General features: G+C 55.8%; 1 protein-coding gene across 1 annotated transcript in view; it reads right to left on the reverse strand.

The window, feature by feature from the left end:
* The window catches only part of Tmco4 (transmembrane and coiled-coil domains 4), a 78,930-nt gene that overhangs the window by 44,971 nt on the left and 14,478 nt on the right, over positions 1-19,481 (reverse strand). Inside the window, 3 exon segments of the mRNA XM_027951872.2 lie at positions 12,096-12,123; positions 12,998-13,172; positions 17,996-18,170. Coding sequence (XP_027807673.2) covers positions 12,096-12,123; positions 12,998-13,172; positions 17,996-18,162 — 370 coding nt within the window. The 5' untranslated portion in view covers positions 18,163-18,170.

Here is a 19,481-nt window from a genome sequence, read left to right on the forward strand (position 1 = left end):
AACGAAATTGCTCAGACAATAAGACATATTTTAAAGGTGGATGGAAGACCGATTCCCTGGTGTGTCCTAGGGTCCCAATTAGGAAACAGGACACAACAGAAAATGGACCCATCGTGAACCTGGGTGGACTTCATAACTGGAAAAATTAATCTCTCAAAATCCAGCCACGAGTGTCCATCTGAACTCTAACCACACAGTCCAGGAATCTGAAAGACGATCCGAATTCCCGGTCAGTAAGGGACGAGGGGTCAGAAAGGGGTAAAATGAGCCGATTCTCCTGAGAACACCAGGACAGCGCTGTCCACACAAGGTGGCCCTCGTCCACCCAGCTCTGATTCCACACTGGCCTCAGCTGCCACCCCCTCCACTGGCCAGGTGATGGGTGGCCCCTGTGTGGCCTCCTCTTGGGGGCCTCAGAACACACCACCTAACCACCAAGCCAGGCATGGGGGTCTCTGCATCCTCCTGTCCCTCACCCTCACGCTCAATGTCCCTAGCAACTTGTGTCCCACATCCAGCTCTTTCCACCCTGCAGCACCCACCCGGCTCAGGCCACTGGCACCTCCTCAGTGGCCCCTGCCAAGCAAATCCACAGTGGGTCCACCGCCTCTGTCCCATCTCGGCCCACAGAGCCCAGCCTCTGCTGGCAGCCTGCATGCGGGGACCAGCCTCCCCCAGCTCCCTCCCTTCCTCAACTCACATGTCACCCAGGTGCCTGTCAACTGGACAGTCTCAGTTTTAACCCCCCACTGCCATTTTCTATCTAAGGGGCCTTGGATCTCTTTATCCCTCTGACCCCGAGATAAGAAGTATAAATCGCAGAAGTTGGTGGTGCCTAGAGACAGTGAAATTTCAATAAATTTTTCTTTACAATAAAAAAAAAAACGTATAAATTGCCACAGGGCTTTGTGCGAAGCGAGCTGTATTAGTTTCCTGTGGCTGCTGTAACAAACACCAGGCTGAGGACAATACAAATGGGTCACCGCACAGTCCTACGGCCAAATATCTTAAAATCAAGGCTGTGTTCCTTTGGAGGTGCCAGGACAGAACGCCCCCCTTGCCCTGCCCTGTTTTCCCTCTTAGAAGGACCCTGGGATTCCGCTGAGCCCCAGATGGCCTGGGATCATCTCCCCACCCCAAGATGCCTCCAGCTTCAAAGTCCTTTTGCCACGAAAGGTCTGTTAAGGGTTCCGGGGATTTGGAGGTGGACACCTTTGGGGACATTATTCTGCCCGTCACTTAAGCCTTGAACTTTCATTTCCCCCAAGATGAGGCTCAGCCCCCAGCTCCTCTTGGAACCTCCTGTGGATCTCTCCTTGCACCCAGGGTCTGTGGTCCCTACCCAGGGCTCTCTTGAAGCGTCGTCCCGCAGTGACAGAACTGGTCTGCGTTCTCCTAGGCCCGGCCGGCTGTCGGGATGTCCACCCCAGCACCCACCTCGGGCAGGCGAGGCACACGGGTTTCCTGAGTCCTGACTTAGAGGACCCTCCTTTCCTGGCCTCGGGTTTCCGAGGGAGGGACTAGTCAATGTCACAGCCCCCGAGGTTGTGAAGTTGGAGGTTTTGGCTTTTGCAGAAATCAGGTTCTTCCTGGCCTGGGGTCCTTAGAGCCAGACATGGTGCCCGGGGTCCCGTGGCTGCCTCCTGGGCCAGGAGCTGTCTACGTGTCGGGGGACAGACAAGAGCCTGTCTCGGGGTTACTGGGCTAATGACGGCTCCGCAGACACAGCAGCTCCCTGAGGGAGGGAAACTCCTGTCCCCAGGTGATGTGGACAGCAAGGCTTGGCCTGATGATTAACGGGCGGCCTGATAACCAGAGCTCATTCAGGCTCCACGGGTCACGGCTGCAGTGATTCAGCCTTCAGCAGACGGCCGCCAGGTGCAGGGTGATTAATGTTCCCTGGAAATGTCAGACCGGGGCTCGGTTCCGTGGAAGGGTCACTCCCAGCATCTGGGCGAGTGGCTGCTGGTCTGAGGCAGGTGGGTGGGGTCCCAAGCCCCAGGCTACCAGGGACGCTGGGGTTCTCCAGTCTTGGTACCACTGCCCGCTGCCAGGTGCCAACTCCCCGCTGCAGGGCCTGTCCACCCTTCCACTCTGGGCCCTGGCAGCCTTCTCGACTCCTCTGGTGTCCTCATTCTGACACCCAACCTCCCAGGTACATTCTGGGGCCCATGCATTCAGCTGCATCTCCCCTGCCACCACCTGCCACCTCACAGTAAAATCCACACTTCTTCCCATGGTCTGCAAGACCCCTTCCTGCTGCCCTCTCCCATCCCATCTTCCATCCATCCCTGCTTCACGCACCAGTATCTGTCCTTCTGAGAAGCCAAGCTCCTGCCTGCCTCAGGACCTTTGCACGAGTGGTTCTGGGTACCTGGGAAGTTCCTTCCCCAGAGCTCTGCCAGGCTGGTGCTTTTCCACTGGTGAAGCCTCAACTTAAATATCAACTTCTTGGAGAGGCCAGTGGCTCCTGAATGGGAATAGCCCCTCTCCTGGTCACCCTGTCCCCATTACCCTGTTTCCTACCATTGCTCTATCTGGGAATGGATGGTTATGTAAATGGTCATTGTCTGGCTCAGCCCATCAGAATGTCAGTCATACAAGGACAGAACCGTTGCCTGGTTCCTTGCTGTCCCTGTGCCTGGGACAATGTCTGAGTTAGTAGGTGCACAGTTAAGATGCATTGGCTCATTAACTGAAGTTCTCCCCGCTGGCCAGGTCCTCTGCTGAGCCCACTCACCCCAAGCAGCAAACACAAAAAACCTTTCCGCTTCCCACGTCCTCTTGAGACTTACTGTTTCCAGAACCATCCAAGTCCTGCTCCCCCAGGGCACACGGGGGAGAGAGGGGACTCAGTGCCTGAGGCCCTCTCCTCCTCCGAGTGGGATTTTCTCTCACAGCAGTGAATTCCCCTAAGTGCCCGAGCCTGAGTGTCCAGAGCCCTCTTTCTGAGACCTGCTCGTGGCTCAGTTTCCTTCCTCAGGGCCACCTCCTCCAGGAAGCCCTCCCTGGCCCACTCCGCTGCTTTCTGCTTCCTTACCGTGAATGAGCTCTTCGCATCACCAGCTGACACCTCCTTCTCTGCCTGTCTTTCTCTCCAGAATCTAAGTTCCAGATTCACTGGGCGTCCCTGGCACGTGGGCCCCTGTCCCTGACACTCGGGCCCCTGCCTAAAACAAAACAGCTTTGATCATCTTCCCACGAGCGGGACTCTGTTGGGAGAGGTCTAAAACATGGCGGGTGGTGATGCTGGGGGGTCTCTGTCCCCTTCAGACAGAAGTGTCCCATGGCTCGTGAGCGACTGATCTGGAAGCTTCATTCAGCCGCTGGTTGCTCTGAGTCTGTGCCTCATGCTCGGTGGGCACAGGTCTCCCAGGTCCTCCGACCACCCAGGAGGCAGTGGTGACAAAAATCTTATCAAAGTGGAGACAGGCGCAGCGCGCTCTGGCCACCGCCCGCGTTCACCTGCCAGCAAGTCGCAAAGTGGGCAGTCTGGCCACAGAAGCTGTGCCCTTGAGCCCCCTGGTGACCTGGGAACCAAGTCAGGGCCAGCAGGACAAGGTCCACACTCGCCGGTCCCTCCCCAAGCAGCCTCTGACGTAGATGTGCGGCAGTGGGTGCTCTGTCCCTGGGGGGCGGCCCTCACCAGCAGCAGCACCCTGGGCTCCTGAGGTCCCCTCTAGACTGGAGATCCAAGGGCAGGGTGCCTGCGTGTCCTTCCAGCCAGGGACCTTCAGAAGTCCTTAGCCCAACAGTGACGTGGTGATGTGGCGTCTTAACCCCACATTGGGGGACGGGGGTCTTGAACTTCAGTGTCACGAAGGTCACCAGGGAGCCCATGAACACTTCTTGCTGGACATGCGGAGGTCTGGGGAGGGGCTCTGGAAGCAGGTGATTCCTACTCCAAGAGACAGAGCAAGGGGCTCTCCTGCCGCAGAGACCAGCTCTTCCAGGTCAGGGGTGGCCAGGATCACTCCTGCCCAGAGTTAGGAGTGTGACCAAGAGACCCTCCCGCACCTCGGCAGGGAAGGAAACCAGCACCTGGGCCTGACTTAAGTGCCGGAGCTTGTGTCTGTGGCTGCTGAGCCCCCCACCTTCCTAGGAAGCATTACGATGCCCCATTTTGCCAACTGAGGGAAGAACACACGCAGAGAGGTTAAGGAACTTTCCCAAAGTCACACAGCTGAGAGAGCGATGGATTGTGATCCAGGATTATCTGACGACGTTTCTGCTCATCCCACTGTGGCTGTCTTCTAAAGGCAAATCCCTGGCTCTTGAACAAGGGGCTCTAGGACAAGCCCACACGGCCAGCTGCGAATCCGATCCCCTGTGCTCATGGGTCACAGTCATACTCAGGGATAAACCTAGGCCATGGGCCACAGGCACACTTAAAATTGACAGATGACCCAGGAGACCAGTTCTTTGGAGAGTTGGGTGGTTGGAGGCTGGAGGGCAAACCAGGCATCAGCCCTGCCACCAGTGGGCAGGAGTGTGCCATCCATGCCCAGCTGCCCACGGGACACACAAGCACAGGGAGTCCGGGCAGCCCAGCTGGTCCCCTGGGTGGGGAAGCTGGGAACACTGCCAGAGCCAGCCTGGGCATTCCTGCCAGAGCCGGGGCTGGAATGCACATTCCTGGGCCCTTGCCCAGCGGCACCTCTCAGCACAGCTACTGCACGGTGCCCCTCATTGTCTGGCGCGGACTTACGCATCGAGGATGAGCGGCGCCTCTGGAGCTTGGCACTAAGGCACCTACTGGGAGACGTGCAGGGACCACTTGTGGCTTCCTTTGGGAAGAGACTGCCGTCAATCCCAGCCCTTGGGGGGCTGCCCTCCAGACCAAATTAAAGGAACCCAGAGGCAGAAACTTCACCCCTTGTTCCAGAGACCCGGGTTGGAGCCTCAGCTTCTTCACCTGTGAAACAGGAACAAGAATGCTTCCTCTTTTCTTCTTCTGGTGCTCAGGATGGAACCCAGGGCCTCGTGTGTGCTGGGCAAGGGCCCTGCCACTGTTCCACACGCCTGCTCCAAAAATACTTTGAAAACTGACTTGGCTGTGGTTTGCAGTGCGTCTGGCCAGAACCTGGCACACAGTAAGTGCACAGTAAATAGCAGCGAATACCCGCCGTGGTGTGGTGAACTGTCACGTCTCCATCCTGTCTGGAAGCCTGTGGCCCTGCTGCTGTATCAGGGTGGGGCTCTTGGTCTCTCTGCTCCCTGGGGTCCGGGACCCCCTCCTGGGCCACACATATAACTGCCAGCCCTGCCCACTCTGCGGCCATCCCTTGATTCACCAGCTTCTCTCAGTACATTGCTTCTGGAGTGTTGGTTATTGATCCCATTCTTCCCTGATGTGGCTTTTTTCCCATGAGGGAGAAACCACACTGCGTTCCAACCCCACGTCGCCCTGCCCGAGCAGGGGTCTGAGCTTCTGCGTGGGCCCAGGGTCTCCACTTTGGGAGGCAGGGCCTGGCTGGGGGCCCCCTCTCAGGGCAGCGGTTTCATTCTTGGGCACTGATTCCTGCCCTGGACAGTCAATGACGCTAAGGAGGTCGACAAGCTGACTTCGAGACCGGCCGGGGTGGGGGCAGAGGGCAGAGAGGAGGGGCCCTTCCTGAGGCTCCTCCAGCTCCGCCGTCTCTGATACAAATCAGCAAGATGCACGGTGCTCCGGTGGCACCAGGCCTGGCACCCGCCCCTCATTCTCTGGCCTCTTAAACCAGCCGTAGGGAGGAGGTCTCCACGCATTGCCAGGTCGATGAGAGCGAATTAAGAGCTGGACCCCCCACCACCACCTGGGTCAGACAGTTTTCCCTTTTGTAAAATGGGTTCAGTCACAGCAACTACCTTCACAAAGAGTGAAGCTTAAACAAATTAGCACCTGTGAGGAAAGCACCTGGCTCAGAGCCAGGCATACCGTAGGTGCTCAATCAGTATCTGCTGTCAGAATTACTCCCAGGGCCTTGCACAAGGTGGGTACACACAGCAGGTGTGCAGCCCTTATTTGCTAAATGGATGAACCACGCTGTTTTGATATTGATGGTAAATCAAGGACCCCGACGGACAGAAAAGGGGCTGGGGATGTGGCTCAGTGGTTAAGAGCCCTGGCTTCAATCCCTGATACCAATCAATCAATAGATTAAAAAAAAAAAATCCTGTAGCACACAGGCTCCCCACCCTGCCCAAGCTCTGTCCAGCGGTCGAGTGGCCCGTACTTCCATCTCGGAGCTGCTGACCTTCATCACAGAAGACCTGCTCTTACCGTCACGTGGGCCGAGAGCGTGGCAGGACACACTCCATGAGAGGAAAATGATTCCCGCTTGTAAAACATCCACCAGCCGCCGGCACGCAGCCTCTGTGGCCAGGGTCCCTGAGCTGTCAGCCAAGCCTCCAGGAGTCCTGAGCCACGCAGCTTTCACCTTGACTTCCCGGGCCGATTCCATGATCACTCACCCGCTCACACCCGCACCCAGGGAGGGAGCCTCCTCTGCCCGCGCCGGCTGTGGGTGTAAGACACTTCTGTGTCCCTCTCTCTGTCCTGACTTCTTCCTTCCCTTCTCCCCATTCTTGGATCCATCCATCCATCCACCCACCCACCCATTCTTCCTTTGTCTCTCCCTCACTCCAGCAATTACCAAATGCCCACCACGTACCCTCAATGTCACAGAGGCCGAGACACCACGGCCAACCTGCCAGACAGGGGCTCTGTCCTCGGGGAGCCCGTGGGGAAGGACGAGGGCAGCTGGCTCAACTAGGACAGTGACTTTCTCCTTGAAAGATCCTTGACTGTTCTTACAACAAAAGATCCTAGGAGCAAACAACAAAGTCCTTTTGGATGGAATATCTGGCTCTGGCTCTCGCCCCTTATTTGTATTTGAGATTGCAATCCAGAGAGATTAAGTGGCTTGATCAAGGTCACACAGAACAGGAGTCTCAGAGACAGCAAGCGAATCTGCAGTTATTCCCGCAGGTCACCTGAGGAAACTGGGCAGAGACGTCCAGTCACTTGCCAAAGGGAGCTTGGATTTTAACCCCGGGGGCAGGTTGACTTCCCGGGTTAAAATTCAAGTGACTCCGTCATACCTCTGCCCCAGCAGAGAAGGAGGCGGGTTAAAATTCAAGGGCTCCTTCTGCCCTGTCCTTCACAGGTGGCTCAGTAGAAATGGACAAAGCAGAGCTGGTGTAGGAGCTGCCCAGGAGAACACCCTTGGGCAGGTGGGAAGGGGGCAAGAGGGGCTCTCTAGACCCACTCAAGCCACCGTGTGTCTACTCTGCCACTGTGTGTCTCCGGGAAAGCCAGTTTCCCTCTCTGGGCTTCCTCCATCTCCCCCCACCCCCCGCCCCCGTCAATAAGAGCAGATCATCCAGGTTGCCCTTGAGGGGCGAGTCCCAGGTCTGCAAAGTGGGAGCAGCAGCCTCGACCCCTCATGGGGTAGAGGGTTACACGTCCGCACAAGCCCCTAGGACCCTGCCTGGTGTCCATGAGAGGTGGCTTTGTCGTGACAATGACTACCCTTTTAGGCTCTGCGTGGTGAGGTGCTGCCCTGCTCCCCGGCAACCTGAGCCTCAGCCACGTGCAAACTCAGCCTCTCTCCAAGGCAGCCCACGGGGCCGGACGGGCCGTTCTTCCCTCACTCCTGATTTAAAAAAAAAGAAAGATGCGATCCCTCGTTATGAAGTCTCTGAGGGAGAGCTCTGGCGACCACGGGGGGGGGGGGGGGGGGGCAGGGCAGGAGACGCTCCAAACCTGGGGTCCAAGGACTCAGCAGGGTTCCAAGGCCACCTCCTCTGCCCGCTCAGGGGCTTCCTGCCTCCTTCTCTGCTGGGCAGAGGTGTGACTGAGCACTTTGCCTGCCTGAAGGGGGCGGCTGGCCCTGTCACCCTGTGAGGTCCCACCTGGCTGTAAGACATGGGGTGAAAATGCTTCTTTTGGATAGAGATTTGAGTGTTCCCCCCAAACCCATGTCAAAAACTGAATCCCCAAGGCACCAGTGTTAGGAGGCAGGACCCCCAAAGCTAACTGAGCTATCGGGGATGGATGCCATCACCATGGGGGCGGTGTCACCACTAGAATGGGCTCATTGTCACTGAGGGGTTCACTACCATGGGGCGCGTTCCTGAGAAGAGGACTAGTTTGGAACCCTCGTGCCCTCCCACCTTCTGCTATGGGGTGACACAGCATGAGGCTCTTGTTACATGCCCTTGACCTTGGACTTAGCTTCTAGAACTGAAAGGAATTAAACTCTGCTCTTTACAAATAGCCCGACCTCAGGCATTCTGTTACAGCAGCACCGTCACAAAGACAAGGACCGAAAACTAGCTTTGGGGGTGAAGTCCTAGAGCAGCACAGGAAGATCGGAGCCCAGCGGGTCTGAGTGGGCCTGAAACCGCGTATTTCCGCCTCAGCTCCGGGTGCTGAAGCTGCTGGTCCGTGGACCACGCTGGAAGGAGCAAGGGTTTAGGGGTGTTTTTTCTTTTTCTTTTTCTTTTTTTTATCATCTCTAGGATAGATAAAGAACTCAAAAACCTTAACACTAAAAAACCAAATAACCCAATCAACAAATGGGCCAAGGAACTGAACAGACACTTCTCAGAAGGTGATATACAATCAATCAACAAATATATGAAAAAATGTTCAACCTCTCTAGCAACTAGAGAGATGCAAATCAAAACTACCCTGAGATCTCATCTCACTCCAGTCAGAAAGGCAGTTATCAAGAATACAGACAACAATAAGTGTTGGCGAGGACGTGGGGAAAAAGCCCACTCAGACACTGCGGGTAGGACTGCAAACTGGTGCAGCCAACCTGGAAAGCAGTATGGAGACTCCTTGGAAAACTGAGAATGGAACTACTCTTTGACCCAGCTGTCCCACTCCGCCATCTATACCCAAAGGACTTAAAAACAGCATACTACAGTGCTGAGAGCCATAGCCAAGTAGGAATGACGCATGGCAATTTCCTTGTCAGCCTACCCAATGTTGCTTAGAGGGAGAACTCTCCATTGTGGAAATGGGCTTGCCTTGGACCCAGTCATTTGCAGTGACATTGCATGAGAAAGGTGACCCTGTTCCGGGTTTAGGGTGGATCCTGCTGGGAATAGGGCGTATCCTGCTGCCTCAGGCGCCCGCTCCTGGAGTTCCTCTTGAGTTCTTGTGGGATTCGGAGGGTATTTGGTACGCAGAGCCCGGTGGAGGGTGGATTTTCCCAGAACGTGCGTGTAGAGTGCCGGTGACAGTTTGGGAATAAAGAGCTGCTGTTTGAATCTACAAGGCTTTTGTGGTGGCTCGGTTATTTTGTGCCCAGCCAGACTGCGGCATTTGGTGGCCCGTACGGGGAGTTAGAGTCTGTAAACAAGTCAGGATGGCGCCTGGCAAAATGCCAGAGGGAGTGGTTTGTGAAGTAACGCTAGCGAGCCATTAAGTGTGGAGATTCCTTATTGGTTGACTGCTGTATCTAGTTTATGTTGATTAAGATAAGCTGTGTGGAATGTATATATATATATATACCCCTCCTGTCCTACAATAAATGGCTCCCACTCCTGCTGTATCAATCTACACAAGTTCTTCGTCACCCCCCCCCGCCCCCCCCCCCCCCCCCCCCCCGGTTATTTTGCTGCAGCCGGACTGCGGCACTACAGGGACACAGCCACATCAATGTTTATCGCAACTCAATCCACAATAGCTAAACTGTGGAACCAACCCAGATGCCCTTCAGTAGATGAATGGATAAAGAAAATGTGGCTTATACATACACAATGGAATATTACTCAGCAATAAAAGAGAATAAAATCATGGCACTTGCAGGTAAATGGATGGAGCTGGAGAAGATAATGCTAAATGAAGTTAGCCAATCTCAAAAAACCAAATGCTGCATGATTTCTCTGATATAAGGACGCTGATTCATAGTGGGGTTGGGAGGGGGAGCATGGGAGGAAAAGACGAACTCTAGATAGGGCAAAAGGGAGGGAGAGGGAGGCCGGGGGCAAGGGGGTAAAAAAAGACAGTGGAATGAGATGGACATCACTCCCCTAAGTTCATGTGTGAAGAAGACATGGTGGTGAGAATGTACTTTGTATACGAGCAGAGCTCTATATATGTAATATGTAATGCGAATTGTAATGCGTTCTGCTGTCACAGACAACAAATTAGAATAAAAAATTACAAAAGGAGTAAAAAAAACTTATGATCTTCATCACTGAAGCCTTCAAGCCGGTGACGTACCTGCCACCTGGCGGTGACTGCACTACACAGAGGTTAGTTGGAAAGCAACGTGAGAACACAGTCCATAGGACCTGCGGGCGGCCTGAGGAAGTCCCCGCTCCCTATATTTTTAGGGTCTCTGACCCTCACTTTACAAACAAAAGGGTCATCAGAGAAGCACAGGACCCTGAGGCAGGACGCTAACACCCTTGTAGCTGGCGCCAGGCAGCGGGGACTTCAGAGCGGAGCCGCTGCTTCTGGGTCCCCCGCTCCTCGGCCCCCACACCTGGTGTCTCTGCCCCAGAAGGACCCTTGGGGGCAGCCCCTCACCGGCTCTCTGCTGCTGGCCTCAAGGAAGCCCTGCTCCTCCCCCCGGCCAGCTGCCCCAGTGCCCCCCCAGGCCCTCAGAGCTGGCCACCTGCTGCCCACCGCCCCCCCTGCAGTCCCTCCACCTGCCGCCTGCTTCCCCCCACCGCAGCCTGGGTGGGGAGCAGTGGGGAGCGGTGGGGAGCCGGCAAGGTTTCCCCATCACCTGGCGAGGCGGCGGCTGGGGACTTCCTTTCCATCCCCCGTGCCCCCTCCCTGCTGGCTACCTGAAAACCCAGAGGACTTGGAGGCCAACCTCACTTCAGGGGACAGAAGGGGCCGCACTTGCTCTCACAGCAGAGCCCAGGGTGGGGGAGGGGAGCAAAGAGGACGGGGGCCATGGGGAGGGGAGGCGCTTGGCAGGCAGCCTGGGTGGCCAGGGTTGAATGGTGGCCCCCCAAAAGATAAGTCCGCGTCCCAGAGCCTGTGAAGGTGACCTTGCTCGGAAACAGGGTCTTTGCAGATGTAATCAAATTAAAGGTCTTGGGGTGATGTGTGTGTGGTACCGGGGATGGAACTCGGGGCACTCTGCCACGGAGCCACATCCCAGCCCTTTTAAAATTTTTATTTGGAGACAAGGTCTCACTAAGTTGTTGAGGCTGGCCTCCAACTTGTGATCCTCCTGCCTCAGTCTCTTGAGCAGCTGGGATTACAGGTGTGTGCCCTCTTGCCCAGCACAAGTGTCCTTTTAAGAGATGCAGAGAGGAGAGGAGAGGAGAAGCCACAGGAAGACGGGGCAGAGGGGCAGAGACGGGGTGAAGCAGCCTCAGGCTGAGGTACGATGCCTGGAGCTAGCGGAAGCTGAAAGAGACACAAAGGACCCTCCCCTGACTTCAAGCCACACAATCTGCCGTAACTTGCTATGCGAGCCCTGAGAAATAGCGCAGGTGGAGTCCCACAATGTCACTTGCTGAGCAACTCTGGATAAATTGCCTAACCTCTCTGAGCTCATTTATGGATGACTTTCTCATCCATAAAATGGGGCAGTAGGATCCATTTTATTAATTCCTTCAATGGACATTTACCAAGTATGAGCCACATGCCAGGTGCTGAGAGCTCAAGGTACAGAGAGCGCAACACGCTCTGGGAGCTGTCAGGAGGCGGAGGCTGAAGCCACACTGGGGGTGGTTGAGCTGCAAGGGGAGGTGGGGACAGGGACCAGGGACGAGAGCCACAGTGGATGGCAGGTCTTCCTCCCAAGTAGTGGGGAGGCCCTGGGCAGGTGGAAGCAGGAGGCCAGCCTGGTCAGAAGGGCTGGAAGGGACGCAAGGTGGACAGCAGGCTACCAGCCAGAGTGACCAGTGAGGAGACTCCAGTGGTCACCTGGGAGGATGTGAGGTGGCTAGCACGGGGCCGGCAGGTGTCGGGAACGGGGCTGGATCTGAGTTACTCCGGGGGAACGGCCCAGGGCAGGGTGCGGCAGGGTGTGCGGCTCACCCCAGTGGCCTCCCTGAGCCGGGAGGCCTCGGGGCCGGGACTGAGGCTGCCGGTGGCCACCCACACTCACAAACTTAGCACATCCACTTACCGTCCTTGAGTGAGAAGCTCAGAAGGTCCTGGGGGAAAAGAAAGCAGGAGTCACTGACCGGCAGCTGAGCGACAGGTGTTCGTTTCATCCTGTCAAGGGGAGGACAGTGGGCAACGCCCTCGGCCCACCCCGTCCCCAGGGAGCAGAGAAGGAGGGGAGGGGCTGTTGTTACGGAGGCCTGTGGCCCCACAGCGGAGCATGTTAACAGCTTCTGCCTGTCCTGTCTGCACACAGAGCAGGTGAGTGACGTGCCCAAGGGCACACAGCAGAGCTGCTGCTTCAGGAGAGAGGCAGCTCCAAGGTTCAAATCCTGGCTCAGCTACTTATGGCTGTGTGATCTTGGGCAAGTTACTTAACCTCTCTCTGTCTTGGTTTTCTTAACTGTAACCTGGGGATGGCCATACAGGTTGAGCATCCTTAATCCAAAAAAATCCAAAATCTGAAACTTTCTGAGCAACTACATGATACCACCAGGTCAGGAAACTTTGTTTCATATACTAAATTATTAAAAATGTTGTATAAAATGACCTTATGTTAGACCCGCGTCCCGTCACCACGAGATCTCATCACATGTACGCAAATATCCTAAAACCCATAAAAACCTGAAATCTGAGACAGTTCTGGTCCCAAGCATGGATGGCGGCTCCCGTATTACCATCTCGGAAAGCTGTTTGGGAATTTAGTGCCTTCGTTTCTGCAGGGGCATCAGCACCTATTAAGTGCCATGTGAATACAGCACCTGGGGTGGATCTTCACAGTGTGATGCAACGCTGTGACCGTGGGCATCGTATTATGGGCTCCTTTATCTTGAACCACCCGCCCCACTAAGAGCGACTTTCAGACTGACGTGGAGGGGGAATACTGTTGCACTGTCCCCAGGGAGTGGCCAGGTGCCAGCCTACCTGCGTGATGGCCCCCAGGCTGCCCTGCAGGGCGGGGTCCTTCGATATACTCTGAGCGAACAGTTCTGCCCCTTCGCTCCCCAGGCCGCTGGTGAAAGCAGTCATGGTCGGCAGGACGGCTTCGGACAGCGCCAGCCACCTCACCAGGCCCGTCACAAACTCGGTGCAGAAGGAGCTGCAAGATAGGCACCACTTAGACCCCAGGCTCGTGGGGACCGCCTGGCCACGCTGGAGGCCGGGATCCCGAGAGAGCCAGATGTGGTCTCTGGTGAGGTTCGGGGCCCGGGAGACGCTGGAGTAAAGAGGCCACCCCAGGGCCACCGGACTGTGAGGACAGAGCGGGGACAGGTCCTGGGTAGTCCAATGAGGGAGCCCTCAGGCCCCTGTGGAGGAGGAGCCCTCCACCAGGTGTGCTCAGGTGAGCCCCCAGCACCGGCTCTGCCTGGGGGGGAACTGTGGGCATCGGGGTGACTCGGCCCCCCAGAGACCAGTCGGTCGCCCCCCGCTTGCACCCACCCAGCCCACTCCTTGGTGCTGCTGGTCAGGAGAGTCGCCTCAGGCCAGAGCTGCGCTGGAGCGGCCAAGAGCCTGAGTTCAAATCCTGGCCTCCCCCTGCCATGGAGGGTACTAGAAGAAGCTGGTCTGAAAAGAAGACCATCAGGGCTGCCCCCGGATCAAGGCCTGGTGAGGGAGGCAGGGAGCTGGGCTGGGCAGAGCTGCCATGTGTCTCCAGGGGAGACCCAGCTGACCCCTGGGGAGTTCTCAAGGTGGGACGGCCCCCAGGGGAGCACGAGGGTGGGCCTTCATATCCCGCGTCTGCCAGTCATGGACACGGGAACCCCAGGGAGGGGGCAGGATCCTGGGCAAGGTGGCTCCCTGGGCTCTGCTGGCCACCCTTCCCTTGAGCCTGGAAGGGGAGCTGAACAGCATAGCCTCCGGGAAAGTAACTTGACCTCTCTGTGCCTCAGTGTTCTTGAAGGCACAGTGGGTTTAAGGGACCAGCTTCCTGATTGTGCTTAAGTATTAAACAAGGTGACACCCTGAGCAGGTGAGGCGGGCAGAACGCGCTCCCTCGGCTGAGCCAGCACTGACGTTTGTCACAGGGTGACCCACCAGGGAGCAGGTAGGATAGGAGAGAGTCAGACCCCAACGTCCTACCCGGGGAATCCTGGCTCCCTTGGTGACAGCCCCGTGTCCCTACTTTACCTCTTGGTTTCTCCCCTCTGCTGTAAAATGCAGATGATACCAGCACCTGCCTCGGAGATAAGCCGAGGACCCGGAGCAGGGCCTGGCTCCTGCAGAGCCGCAGCCAACGGCAGCCCCGGCTGCGGTGACAGCACGGGCCCAGCCCTGCCCACTCCCGGGATCACCCGGTGGCTGTGGCATGTGCAGGGCTGACTTAGGGAATGACCGAGCCAGGTGAACGTTGCTTAGGGGTCAATGTATATCAGGGATGGCCCAGGCCAAGGGCAGGGGCCTGGCCTGGCCTTGTTCACAGAGAAAGTCTTGGATGAAGAGAAGCCTCTGAGAACAGGAGCAAAGGATAAAGAGCACGGATCTGGGTCCAGCCCCATCTGCCCCCGGCCGTGGTTCCTGGGTCAGTGACTCCACTGATCTGTGCCTTGGGCGCTTTTTTTTTTTTTTTAATTTTTAATCTGTAAAACACTGGCGATAGCGAGGAAACCTATTTCATGGGGTGGTTGGAATGATTAAGTGAGCGTTTGGCATGTGCTTAGGACAACACGTGGCACACAAAAGCCACCATAAACATACTGTATTCACTGCGTAACCATCGCAGATTTTAAGCCACATTTTTTTTTTTGCAAAGAAAAGTGGGGCGTGACCCAAACCCCTTGGGGCGGGAGGCACCCTGACACCCATGTAGAGACAAGGAAACCCAGACCTGGAGACTAAGTGACGGCTCCAGGTTCAGACCTCCATTTATCTTGGAGCTGGTGGCCACACTCACCTATCGCAGAGGCTGACCCTGTCTAGTGACTACTGAGCTCCACCAGGTACTGGTCACTCCCTGGGCAGGGGCATGGACCTGCCACTTTGCCCTCCCTGACGTTATAGGTGAGCGCCTGGGCTGCAGAGGCTCTCACGTCCCCTCCTGGGAAGGGGCAGAGCCCCAATGGAATCTGGGCTTCCCCACTCCTGGTCCAAAGCTCCTCACCCTCAGCAGAGGTCAGCAAACCGCAGCCCTGTGCGGGACAACTCTGGCCCATAACTTGATCTTATAAATAAAGTTTTATTGGCACACAGCCACACACACTCCATTACAGACTGCGCATGGCCGCTCTGGGGCCCCAGCAGCAAAGCCGAGTAACTGCAACCCAGGCCCCTGGACACCAGGAGCCTAAAGCATCCGACCCCTGGCAGAGGAGTTGCTGACCCCCACTCTGGCCCACTATTTCTACATTTTAAAAAAATAAATAGAATTATTGTAAGGAAGAGCATCTATGATATCTGCAGCACAGATGAGAAAAAATATCCTCGAGGTTTGCTTTTATGCTCCACACGGACCAAAACCACCACGGGGTGTTTCCTGAAGATAACCAGAACCAACAGCCCATCTGGACTTTAAAAAGATGGAGGTTTTAAAACACTCGCTGCAGTCAGATCAACCCCTGGCAGCAACGGCTTCCTGAACGCCCCTCAGGGCCACAGCCCCTCAGCCACGGAGGCCAGAACAGTCCCTGAATGAGGGTGGCGGGGGACCGGAGATGGCAGCTCACTGCCCAGTGCCTTCCTGGGTGGTGCCTGGGACAGGGCTGGCACACAGTCCAGGTTCATAAGCGTCTGTTTCTGGCAGGAGGTTCGCAGAGCTCTCTCTGTCCATGAGCTGGTCTGTTAGGAGGGGGTTTATCAGGAAGGGTTCTAAGGCTAGGGAAGCTTCCAGAAAGAGGGAGTCTTCCAGTCTGGAACAGGCATGGGCCACAGCCGGGAGCGCATTGGCCTTTTGCAGGGGATGGAGACAGGCTTGCTTGGGAACAGAACGTCTGAGATGTTTTCTAACCTGTAGACAGAGGAGGGGGCTGCCTTATTAATTATTGCTATTTTTGCAAAGCTGGGGGCCAAACCCAAGGCCTGTGCATGTACTTCATGATCAACAACGAGAACACCTGAGGCTCACTGGGCAGCGGCTCTGAGATGGGTAGCAGGGGCCATCGACTCATCCCTCGTCACGAGCACCCTCTCGGATGGTGGCACAGGTGGTGCTGGTAGTTTCTCTGCAGCCATAATTCCCCGTCCCCTTCTTTCTGGCCAGCAGAACCCACCTCCCATGATGGCAGACACCTTTATTAGTTCCCAGGTCCCTTGGTAGCCGAGGCTTGTGACTGAATCTAGCCAATGACACAAAAGGAAACCTTCTTGAGGTATGCTAGGAAAGAGTTCTTCCCACCCTCCTTCTTCCTGCCTTGAACCTTGTCCTGTGAAGGTGTGATATATGGAGCTGAAGCAGCTATTTTGTGATCAGGAGAGGAAGGCCAAGAGAACTATAGAGAAGTCAACCCCAAAGACCTTTTGAGGTACCATGTCAATCCTGGAACTACCTATTTTTTGACTTCTTGCTAAGTGAGAAGAATAAAACTCCTACTCTAAATTTATTTAAATTTCTTTTAGTACTGCACCCTATTACTTGCAGCCCAAATACCCTGACTGGTAGGAATAAGTTCCAGGAAAGTGGGGCAACAAAAGTAAGACCAGAGATAGCAAGCAACCATTGCCATTTATTGAGCACTTACTATGTGCTAGGCATTGTGTTGTCTGTTCTACCTGTAGTATCTCATTTAATCCTTGTAATCACCCTGCAGGATGGGTATGACCATTCCACTGAGAAGAGACTGCGGTTCAGGAAGGTTAAAAAAACCTGTTCCAGGTCACATGAAACTGGCAGTGGCAGAGTCAAGATTTGAACCAGATCTGAGTCAAACACCCGCAGAATGCCTCCTCGCTTATGAAGCTATCAGTTACCTGCTTTCCTCTCCACCAGCTTTTACTAGATGTCTTGGGCACACCAAGCAGAGTGCAGGGTCCAGGGACTCAGAGATGGGAAAGGTGGCACCTGACCCCCAGGAGCTTTGACTGGAGGGTGGAGGGTCTGGAAGAGTTCCAGGGCTGTGTGTGGTGGCCGCAAAGGGTCACAGCCTGAGCAGGTGGGGGCAGGTTGGGAGGGCTTCCTGGAGGTGACCCCCAGGGAGACGAATGTGGTCAAGTGCTCAGTCCAGTGGAGAGGCAAAGAAGAAAGACCAAAGTCCTCAGACGGCTCAGGCACCGAGCAGCCTACTCCTGAGGGCAACCAAGTGTGGGGGGTGTCAGATGCAAGAACTTGTCCCTGTGTCCCCAAAAGTCTGCTCCCTGTCCTGTCACGACGTTTCTGGCCTCCTACACTCTCCCCTGGCCTGGGCCTTTAAGGCACAGTTAACCTCCTGTCTCTGCCTCCCCCTGACCTCTACCAGCTCCCACCTCCACTCCTGCCTCCCCGTGTCCCTCTGCCCTCCCACTGACATTAAATACAACACCTTCTCCAAGCTGAAATTCTGCTCCTGCGACACCCTGACTGAGCCTGTCACGGCACTTCTCATGTCTGTCTGCCACTGCCACACCGGCCAGGTGGTCGCCCCACTGTGTGTAAGCACCTTGGGGGCAGCAGCCAGGCCTTGTGCTCCCGTTTCCCACACGGAAATGGCGCTCACCAAATGCACAGGTCATGAGTGAGTAGATCTGTGCCCCATGGACTGTGACCTCCTCAGGGAAGACGGTGCTGGTTCCATTCATTCTATTTGCATGTCTTCCAAGTAGCTGGCGCACAGTAGGTGCTTAAAAATGGCTGGGGAAGTTGCGGGTGAGTGGATAACTGAGTGAGGGGTGTGACCGCGGGTCCCTTAGAGGCGAGGACACCACTAGCTCCCCGTAAGGCCCCAGGACCTGCCAGGCTGCTCGCTGTCAATCACTGGAAGCAGCGAGGCCTTCCCTTGGTGACACTGAACTCACCTCTGCTCAGGTTCTGGGAAGAGCTGGGACAGGGAGATGCCACAGAGGGCGGCATAGGCGAAGCGGTTGGCCTCAGTCAGCTCGCGGCCCAGGGGCGGATGCGGCTCCTCTGCAGCAGGCTCTGCCACCGGGGGCTGCCTGGGGCCTGGCCTGGTCCATGCGGCCATTCCCAGCCCTGCAGGAGAAGAGCCTGTGAGAAGTGCTTCCAGGGGGGCAAGGGCCACTGGGAGGGGACACAAAAATCATAAGCCGTAAAGGAAAAGATTGATCATTAGACTTTGTCAGAGCAGAGAAGTTCTGTTCGTCACCTTCAAGAGGGTGACACTGCCCCCCCCACCGTGGGGGATCTTCAAAAGGTGCATCAATAGGGATTTGTGTCCGTGGGGTGCAAACAAGTCCTGGAAGTGATTAGGAAAAAGAAAGCCATGCGAACTCAAAAGTGGGCCTCCCGGGAGCACTGACCATCAGGGCCACGCAGAGGCTTCTGGGTGAGGGACGGTTCTCTATCTTGACCGGGTGGTGGTCATGAGTGTAATTATATTTAACAGTCACTGAGCTGCGAGGGAAGGCACAGGCTAGGCCAGACAGCCTGGGTGTGAATGCAGCACCTCCCCCTGGTAGACAGGGACCCTGGCAGCCCACCTCTCTCACTTAAATTTATTTGCCTTCAAATGGAACCAGGCACAGCTCCCCGGAGGAGCTATGAGCAGCAGATGACAACCCATGTGCGCTGGCGCTCGCAGAATGCTCGGAACACAGCGGGCATGGGGCTCCTGCTTGACGAGTGAAGCCATGTGGGCTGGGCGCGGTGGCACACGCCTATAGTCCCAGTGGCTCGGGAGGCTGAGGCAGGAGGGTCACGAGTTCAAAGCCAGCCTCAGCAGCTTATCGAGGCCCTAAGCAACTCAGGGAGACCCTGTCTCTAATAAAATATAAAAAAGGGCTGGGGATGTGGCTCAGTGGTTGAGTGCCCCTGAGTTCAATCCTTGGTACCAATTAAAAAAAAAAAAAAAAAAAGAATCAAACAAATAAACGAACTGTTCAGTTGGTGCCTAACACGAGGAATAACAACCGAAGCTGGCCGGCTGTGGTTTTGTTTCTTTCTGCAGCCATTGCGCACTGAGCTCACCCCAGTCCGGGGCTGTGATGTCACACACATTGTCTCAGTGTGCTGAGGCCATCTGCCAAGGGAGGAAACAGGGGCAGAGGAGAGATAACTGGACCCAGGTCACACAGCCAGCAAACGGTGGCCTGACAGAGCCACGCCAGAGCTCCTGGCCCGCCACCTCCTGTTTTGAATGGTTGTCCCATTGACAAGAGCTTTCTTGTCTAACAACCACACCCCAAGCCGTTCTGGGTCCCTAACTTTGTTGCCGCCCAGCTGAGCAATGGCATTTTTTTGTTTTTTTGTTCTCAAAATATTACTTGTATAGAGGACTTCTTTAGACAAATAACTAATATTTCATTGGTTTTCAAAATAATTCAG

The sequence above is a fragment of the Marmota flaviventris genome, chromosome 10 (genome assembly GCF_047511675.1).
Source record: "Marmota flaviventris isolate mMarFla1 chromosome 10, mMarFla1.hap1, whole genome shotgun sequence".
Taxonomy (NCBI): Eukaryota; Metazoa; Chordata; class Mammalia; order Rodentia; family Sciuridae; genus Marmota; species Marmota flaviventris.